Below are 9920 nucleotides of genomic sequence, written 5' to 3' on the forward strand. Positions count from 1 at the left end.
ACCACTAGTGAGCTTGAACTGGCAACCTTATCGTTCAACCCAACTTTACAGTCCAGCATATTAACCCCACAGCACCACACCAGGACTTCAAAATATTATTAGCACTAATAAAATATGCATAAAAACATTATAAGTTAAGTAATTCTTAATATTTAAATATGTAAGATCTCTATGTTATTTTACTCAGTGTATCATCTTTCAGAATTTTTGCTACTGTTAAAATGGTGTGGCCACTGTGGGTTAATGCGCTGGACTATAAGGTTGGTTTGAACTTCAAGGTTGGCAGTTCAAGCTCACCAGCCATTCTTTGGAAATACAGGGTCTCTGGTAGCGTAGTGGTTATGAATCGGGCTGCGAACCTTAAGGTCAGTGGTTCGAAACTACCAGCTGCTCCGCGGGAGAAAGATGAGGCTTTCTACTCCCGTAAAGATTTACACCCTCGGAAACCCTGTTCAGGGTCGCTATGGGTCGGAACCGACTCGATGGCACTTAACAACAACAATGGGTCATAACCGACTCGACAGCACTCAACAACAACATTAACATATGAGCATTTTGATCAGCTCTGAGCAATGGTGGGATCAGGAATAATGTTACATTTTAAAGCTCAGAATTTTCACTGTCTTTCTGGCTTGGGCTCTCCCTCGGTTTCCCTGTCATTCAGCCGCGAAGAAGAGGTCCATCTGTGTTTGTTTTATCTAACCCACAGTTAAGTATTTTCCCCCAGTTATTATTTATGCATATTTTCTTCATGACAGCCAAAACTTTTTTCCACATTTGCCATTTCCATGTAAACCTTTGGAAGAGAAAATAACCACATAACTGTAACCTCACAGGGAGAGAATGCTGTTGGGCAGAGTGGCCAGCAATGCCAGGGTGTGTCCAGGGTCGCAGACCCCCCCGCCCCCAGTGAAGCCCCTGAACTCACTATCGGCAGCAGGTCCTGTGCGCACTGAGTCCAGCATCTTGCCTAAACAGTGTCTGAGAGCAGGAGGCCAGGGGAATCACAAGGTGTGCAGTGCTGGGTTTAAAGATACATGTGGCGCTGTAGGATCAGCACTGGACTTCCAACTGCAAGGTTGGCAGTTCAATCCCACCAGCTGCTCCTCAGAAACCCTATACAGAACCAACTCGACAGCACTTTACAACAACAACAACACACTCATATACTCACACATATACACACGTTCATAATCACTTAATACTCACATACTCTCACTCAGACTCATAGTCTGATACATAGTCACACAAGTTCACACTCATACACTCACACACTAACATTCAGTCTCATATATTCACATACATATACATGCAGGCACACTCACATATACTCAAACTAACATGTGTGTACACACTCACACAATCACATGCTCATACATGCACATATCAACAGAGACACACTTACACGTTCCACATTCATAAACTTGCCCCTATGCATTCACCCGATAGTCACACAATCTCACATATACACATTTAGGTACATACACACATGCATGTTCACTCACACAGGTTCATATAGTCACGTGCACGCTCACACCGTCCATCACACACTCTCATTCTCATGTATGCACGTTCACACGCATGAAGCACATCCACACATGTATGCACTATTGTGTACATGCAGGCCGGTTCACATTCATCCACATAACCACATTCACAGCTTCACATGAATGCCCAGTCCAAACCCACAACGATGAGAGTCCAGTCTCCCCGCAAACATGTGCTCTACTCTGTTTAAGTGACTGTTGCTGAGACAAGTTCTGCCTTGTATTCTGTAGGAGAAGGAGTTTGAATTAGATGAGCTTTTTCATCTAAAGGGCCTTTCTTATCTCAGGTCTAAGTTCTGGGATTCTGTGTGGAAAACCTCACCAAGGCTCAGCAAACTCCATCACACACCTGCCATTACCCCATGGACCTGGAATGTGTACCCTGCAATGCTGTCTGGGATGTGCAGGTGTGCCTGAAACATGGAATTTGTACAGCTGTGATGGGGCTCACAGTGCTGGCCAGAGGCAGGGAGGGAAAGCATAGCCTTGCTAACTGCTCACAGCCTGTGCGCCCTGATTTGGGCCCTGAGTCAGGCTCAACACAACAATCAAGGCACTGTCACCAAGGACAATGTTTGTGCTTTTGCCTTACCTGGTCCAAGGATCAGGGGAGGATAGGACTGGGAGAGGCATGAAGGGCAGAAACAGTACCTGAGGAGGTTGAACTTGTGGGCATGGGCTGTGGAACATGGAGGGACTTGGGATTCAGGACAGGGACAGGAGCAGCTATCTCAGGAGCATGGGGACTCTGCTCAGTGAAGGGAAAAGGAAGTTGGAGGTGGTGGGGGTGGTAGATGCCTTCATCTCTAAGGGGTCAACAGGGTCTAAAATAATCATCCAAATGATGCCAAGCAGGAAGGCACTTTATAAAATTGTAAAACTTCTCGATTTGGACAGAACCTAAGTCATCTAGTCCAGTATCAGCCAAAACAAGGCAGCCTCGTGGACAACAGAGGTTCTGGAAAGTAATGTTTCCCAGACTGAGTGAAGAATTATGGTCAAATGGTCTTTCTGTTTCCAAAATTCCCCCAGAGTGTTAGGGATGGAATCCCCAAAAACCTCCCCTTACAAGACACAGGGGATGAATCTGTCCAAACACCAGGGGATGGACAGAGGGACACCAGCGTGGGTGGCATTGTTTCTGCTGGCAGATGACTTTGCCAGAAAATTCCTCCGTGCACCTCACTGGATCTCCCCAGGGGCCTGGTCACATCTGGAAAACAACATCTCTCTTCTAAGCAACAGCCCTTCAAACTCTTCTGGAGAGTTCTAAGGGTGGCCCCCGCTTCTTTTACTTTACAATTGTTCTTCATTGTCAATCTACATATCCACTTCTTTTCTTCTGTCTCGATCCTCTCTTTTTTCTTCCTGGCCCTCTTCTCTCCTCCTTTGTCTCTTTCTGTCTATGTCTGTCTTGTTCTCTCCTCTCTTTATTCTCTTTCTGTCTCTTTATCTATCCTCTCTGTCTCTGTCTCTCTCTCTTTCTGTCTAACACACACACAACTTTTTAACTTTGTCCTATTTTCTTTTTATATTTAACTTTGCAAATGCTCAACATTTTGAAAGCATACCTTTACATGATGTTATACCTTTTCTTCACATTTTCTACTTTGTGTTCTTGTCCTCCTGCTGCGACTGAATGGGAAGTGACGATTCAGCACAGAGTCAAGGATGCTGTTCCCTAGCCATACAGGTGCTGGTTGGAAGGTGAGGAAGTGCAGAGAAACTTCCAGAAGATGCACCAAGTGACCAGAACTGCTGGGTAAGGCTGCAGAGCCCAGGTCTCCATTACAACAAAAGTGCACATAAAACAGAAAGTCCCATTAACAACTGCATTCTGGTTTGTTTTTTTTTAATATATATCCTGCATCTCTCACAATGGAGTCTGGGGGAAAGCCCAAGTTCAGAGTCAGATGCACTGGTTCAGTTCTAGTTTGACCAACAACCAGATGTGTTACTGTGGGTAATATTTTTTTTTTAATAGTTTTTAAAAAATAATAATAATAAAATTTTCCATTGTGAATTGAATGAAGGTTTGGCAGAGCAAATCATCAGTTTTACATTCAACAAATCATAGTTTGCGCCATTACAACAATTGTAATCCCCTCCATGTACCAGCAGTTAACAATATCTACCTCTATTCCCTTTAACTCTTGCATTCCTCCCTGTGTCTCCCGCTACCTTCATCTTTCCTCTGCTAACCTCCCTCTTGTTTATATTGCCTGCCCTGTCACCCATGTTAACATGTCACCAGTCTCTGCTTGACAGTCAACTTGTAGAACTTAACAACAACAAACAACCCTCTAGCCCATGAATAATTCCCTCACCCCACCCACCCACTCACCCATGACCATCATAGAATGTTTCAGTTATCAAGAAAACCATTTCTTAACTTTTTACAACACTGGTCTCATACAAGATTTGTCTTTTTATAATTGACTAATTTCACTCAGCATAATGCCCTCCAGGTTCATCCATGTTGTGAGGTGTTATTCTTCAACACTGCATAGTATTCCATTGTGTGTATGTACCAAAGTTTGTTTAATCATTCTTCAAATTGATAGGCACGTAGGTTGTCTCCATACTTTTGCTGTCGTGAATAGTGTTGCAATGAACATACATGTACGTATATCTATTCGTGTCACAGCTCTTATTTCTTGAGGATCCATGAGTCGGAACCAACTCGACGGCACTTAACAACAAACAACAACATATACCAAGTAGATGGATTGCTGAGTCAAATGGTATTTCTATTTCCAACTTTGTGAGAAAGTGCCACGCCATTTTCTAGAATGGTTGCACCATTTAAAAGTCCCACAAGAAGTGTAGGTAGGTCCCAGTCTCTCCACACCCTCACCAGCATTTGTTATTTTCTGTTTTTCTGAACTTTTCTATTAATGCTGACGTAAGATTTACACCTTACACCTTTCTAATGGGTAGTTTTGATTTACACCTTTCTAATGGGTAGTGATCCGGAGCATTGCTTCATATGTTTGTTGGCTGCCTCCTTTTGTGAAGTGTCTGTTAATGTCCTCCACCCAATTTTTAATTGGATTATTTATCTTCTTCTTGTTGAGGCATTGAAGTGTTCTATAAATTTGGAGAGTAGTCCTTTGTAGGATTTGTTTCCTCCAGGGGAAACCGCATACAAGGTCACTATGAGTTGGAACTGACTTGACAATATTTTTTCCTGGTATGTGGGCTCTTTTTTTACTCTTTTGGTGAAATCCTTGATGATATCTAATTTTTAGGAGGTCCCAGTCATCTATTTTGTCTTCTGTTTGTGTGTTTTCAGTTATGTTTGATAGTGTATTTATGTCTGTGGGCAATATTTAACTTCTCCTTGCCTAAGTCTCCTAATCTAGAAAATAGGAACAATTATTCTTCCTAACTTAATAGTGTTTTGTGGTTGGCGTTTGTTGTTAAGTGCCTTCAAGTAAATTCTAACTCATAGCGACCCTGTCTAGAGTTTCCGAGGAGCAGCTGGTGAGTTTGAACTACTGAGCTTGCAGTTGAAACCGACCTTGCAGTCCAGTGCATTATACCATAGTGTCATACCAGAACTCCATACCTCCTAATTTTGGGAGTCCTGGTGTAGTGCTGTAGGATAAGCATGGGACTGGTAACCACAGGTTAGAGGTTCAAACCCACCAGTGGAAACCCTATACAAGGTCACTATGAGTTAGAACTGACTCGGTGGCACTTAACAACAATTTTGAAAGAATCAAATAAAATAACGCAGTCTTTTGGAATTATGAAACATTGTTAAGGCATCTGTTTCTTGCTGCCATTGAATGTAAGTAGAAGGTATGCAAGGCATAAAGTCATCTCAAGAGGGGAACATACATACCAGATGAGACTGGGCCAAGGAGACCTTCTGTTATGGACTGAATTGTGTCTCCCAAGAAATATGTGTTGTAGTCTTTATGGATGTAATCCTATTTGGGAATACAATTTTCTTTTCTTATGATAATGGGTCATATCATACTTAAAATACCATTTTAGTACAAAAGAAGACAGACTAAGGGGGAAAACTAATACTAAGACAAAGGTGTTAGACCAATCTATAAGCCCAAGAATTCCAAGGATGGCCAGAAGCTAGGACAAGGACCTTTTCCCCAGAGTAAACAGATCTTCCCCTAAAGCTGGTGCTCCGAATTCAGACTTCTAGCCACTTCTTGCATCATGAGAAAATAAAGTTCTGTTCTTTAAAATCATCCAGTTGTGGTATCACTGTAATGGCACCAGGAATGAAATTCATCCTCATAAGTAATGTTATCATAAAGAAGGGGTGGCTCTTGTGGAGAAGCTAATGCAAATGCAGACACAAAAATGTATTCAAATGAGGATCCAAGAACTTGGCAGCGGTGAGTCAGTGCATATGCCAAAAAGAATATCAGGCACCTGGATGTTCTGGGTTCTAGACCAGACTCAGGATCACCTGTACAGCTTGGCACAGTTCCACCCTCTGGACCTCGGGGTCTTGCTTCATTAGTAGGAACATGGCAGACTTGGTTCTTAGCAGTACCCACATTCTGTGACTAGGTATTTTATTCCAAAGTAGGTTAAAACACTGTACTTTAAAACAAATGATCAGAACTATTCTACACCCATGAATGGGTATTATCATGTGGACCTAAAGTCATAAATATGAATTATATATTGTTGCTAGTTGCTTTCAAGTTGCCCCCCGGCCCATGGAACAAAACTACCCAGTCTTGTGCTATTCCCATGATCAGCTGCAGAGCCAACCATTATGACCCATATAGTTTTTATTGGCCTTTCTGCCTAGTCTGTCTTATTCTGGGAGTTTCGCTGAAACATGTTTAGCATCAAAGCAACACACAAGCCTCCAATGACAAATGGGTGGTGGCTGTACATTGGCCAGGAATTCTACCAGCAAATCATCATAACAATAACCTGTAGGAGGCTATACTTTAGCATATCAGAAGCATTTCTGCTGAAGGATTCCAAATAAACTATACTCTCATCTACCAACCTAAAGGTTGGCAGTTTGAACCCACCCAATATAGTGCCATGTCCGAAAGACCTGGTGATGTGCTCTCATAAAGCTTACAGCCAAGAAAATCCTAGGGAGAAGTCCTACTCTGTAATCTAACAGGGCCACCTAAGTCAGAATCCACTAGACTGTAATGAGTTTTTTAAAGCAGAGGAATTTTTTTTTTTTTTTTTGAGACCCATTCCCCATTTGAATCATTGGTCAGATGCATCCAGGATGTCACGAGTAGAAACCACCCCCCACCCCAAATCAGGGTGTCCTTTCCTCAAACATTTTAACCCCGTTTTAACCCCAACTCATCAAGCACTATTGGGTTGGGGTTAAAAGCAAATCAAAACAAGTCAGTTAACAACTCACTTGAATGAGGCTGTTGCTTTTGAGAGCTTTCTACCTCCAAGCATTTTAGGGATTAAGAACTGGCAACAATGGAATCAATGCCTGCAGTAAACAGTTTTTAAGTTCTCCATTATGTACCTACTTACATTTCCTAACTGTGATCTTGAGTGGTCAATAGAAATTTCCAGAAACATGCTAGAGAGTGAGGAAATAAAATGAAAGCCCAGGTGAGCATTGCTTCTTGGGCAGAATAGCCATCTTTCTGAATCTAGAATTGTGCAGAATGATCTGATAAATATAAATAATATGTTCTCCAAGAAGGACAACAGAAAGCAGATTTTTACTCTCTTGGTGGTACTCTGCCCTGTGTCACTTGGTGGTGGAGAAAGGAGGGGGACATTGTGCCTCCTCCCATGTCCACTTACTCTGCTCCTTAGCTATGTACTGTCTTTTGCTAGAACTACTTGCAACATATGAAGGCATAAGTTTTATTGGACTGTTCTTCTCAGATAGGGCTGCATGGTATTGTTGCTGTTAAATGCTGTCAAGTTGGTTCCAACTCACAGCGACCCTGTATAGGGCTTCTGAGCATAAGGCTAATAAAATATCAGAGAAGGAATATAATGAAGATGCCTGGAGGCAGTGCCTCTCTCAGCACTCCCACAAGACAGGAGGTTGGCAGGAGAAAGATGAGGCTTTCTGCTCCCTTAAAGGTTTACCACCTCAGAAACCCTAGGAAGCATTTCTACTGTGCCCCATCGGGTTTCTGAGGTTAGAGTGGGCTCTCCACAGTGCTGTGAGTTGAGTTGGGTTTTTCAGTTGATGAGGACACACTGCCTTTTGAAGCTCTGAGGCAGTCAGGCTCTCCTGGGCTGGAGATGTCCTTCAGGAGGAGCCTGTGCCCTGAGGGATGAAGGCCGCCTCTCATAGCTACAGTTGCTCTGAGACCAGGGCAGAGTTTCTACAACAGCCTCCCTCCGCCCTTTACAGAGTCAACAATCCTCTTATTAAATTTGTTATTATTGTTAAGTGCTGCCGACCCATAGCAACCCTGTATAGCATTTCTGAGGAGCGGCTGGTGAGTTTGAATCACCAACCTTGCAGTTCAAACCAACCTTGTGGTCCAGTGCTTATCTGACAGGGCCATATCACCATTTATTACTTTTTCAAATCACCTGCTGGTTCCTTGGGCTTAACTACTAACGAAAAGGTTGTTGGTTGAAACTCACTCAGAGGAACGTCAAAGGTAAGCCCTGGGGAGCTGCTTCTGAAAGCTCACAGCCATTGGAACCCCTAAAGAGCACAGTTCTACTCTGACACATACGAGGGTGACCATGAGTTGGAAGTTGCTCAGTGGCAATGGACAACAATATTAATAACTCTCCAGAAGGTTCTAAGGTGTTCAGAACATGCATGTCTCATTCTTCCCATCCACAAGCCCTCCTTTCGTATACTTTCGTATAGCAGCATGCCCCTCCCATTTGCTGCCCTGCTCAAATCAAAAACCAAACCTACTGCCATCAAGTTGATTTTAACTCATTGTGACCCTAGTATTTACAGTAGCAGATTGCCAGGCCTTGCTTCCACAGCACCACTGGTTAGAAGTTGAGCACAGTTTCTGCAACCCTGTTCTCTTCAGGAGTTGCTAATTGCCTGGCTCAGGGAGTGAGACCCAGGACCCATCCTGCCTACCACCCACAGTATCACTTTTCCACTGGCTAGGAAGTGGCTGTGGCAACTGCCCTTGGCCATGCCCTCAAGATGAGCTCCATGAGAAACAGTAAGCTGCCACCCAGACCACCTAAGTGGGGGATGCAGAAGAAGAGACCCAGACATGGGGAGATGAAGGGGTGCCGAGTAACCTGGTGAAGCAGGTATCCCTACTGCTCCCTGGGAGGCTCAGTGGACCACAGGGGCACAGTCTGTCCTTCAGGCTATTGGGATGAAGTGGAGACACACAGTCTTTGATTCAGGCACAGGCACACTGGGCCAAGGGAAGATGGGGACAAGTGGGACAGCCAGGTGATGTTCATATCAGCTTCCTGTGTGCTCCAGCCCCAGAGTCCTAGAAGTAGAGGCCCTCCAGGGTGGTCCATCCCCTCTGCCTGTCCTCAGGGAAGGGTGACCCACTGTCCAGTGTTTCCCAGGTTGGAGGCATTTCCTAGGATGCAGGACTATCATTATTAGTTCCAGGAAGGCCCAGGCCAGCCAGGAGGAGCTGATCACCTCCTGAAAGTTTTTTAAGCAATACTGATGCCCACACCCTAGCTCCAGGGAAAGCACCTAGGGAGAGGGGATCCTAAGAGGTAGTCAAGGTTGGCAACCCTGATCTAGTCCAAACTCAGGACAGATTGCCAAAAAAGGAAGTGCAAATGAAAGGACCATGGCCAATGTCTTCCTTGTAGAGGGGTAGATAGCACACAGACCAAAAACTAAACAACACCTGCGGCCTTTGAATTCATTCCAATTCATGCAACCTCATGAGTGCAGTGTAGAACTATTCCACAGAGTTTCCAAGGTTGTGATCTTTTGGGAGTAGACTGCCAGGTCTGTTTAGCAAGGTACCTCTGGGTATACTCAAGTTACCAAGCTTGCAGATAGTAGTCGGATGTTTAACCATTTGTACCACCCAGGCACTACAGAACGCTGAATTTTTAAAACAACAGAAACCTGTTCCCACTGAGCCAATTCCAACTCAAGACAGCCCAGTGTGCTAGAGAGCAAAACTGCTCCATTGGGTTTTCTTGGCTGTCATCTTAATGGAAGCAGTCTGTCAGGCATTTCTTCTGCACAACCACTGGGTGGGTTCAAATCACCAGCCTATATTAGTAGTTAAGTGCAGACAGACCACTTGTGCCGCCCTGTGGGCTGAACAGTGATTCCTAAAAGATATGCCCAAGTCCTCACCCCTGTGAATGTGACCTTACTTAGAAATGAGATTTATGCAGATGTAAGTTGGCAAATCTGCTGCACAGGAGCTTTTTAAAGTACTGAAGAGCAGAGATGTCAGCTTGAGG

The 9920-nt window shown here is 44.0% G+C and overlaps 1 protein-coding gene across 1 annotated transcript in view; it reads right to left on the reverse strand.

Annotated features, from left to right (window-relative positions):
- Positions 1-830: 830 nt before the first annotated feature.
- Positions 831-9920, reverse strand: part of LOC102818683 (zinc finger and BTB domain-containing protein 21-like) — a 58094-nt gene continuing 49004 nt past the window's right edge. Inside the window, exon 2 of the mRNA XM_006870853.1 lies at positions 831-970. Within this exon, the coding sequence (XP_006870915.1) occupies positions 831-970 (140 nt within the window). The remainder of the gene's footprint in view (positions 971-9920) is intronic.

This window comes from Chrysochloris asiatica, unplaced genomic scaffold (assembly GCF_000296735.1).
Source record: "Chrysochloris asiatica unplaced genomic scaffold, ChrAsi1.0 scaffold00154, whole genome shotgun sequence".
In the NCBI taxonomy this organism is placed as follows: domain Eukaryota; kingdom Metazoa; phylum Chordata; class Mammalia; order Afrosoricida; family Chrysochloridae; genus Chrysochloris; species Chrysochloris asiatica.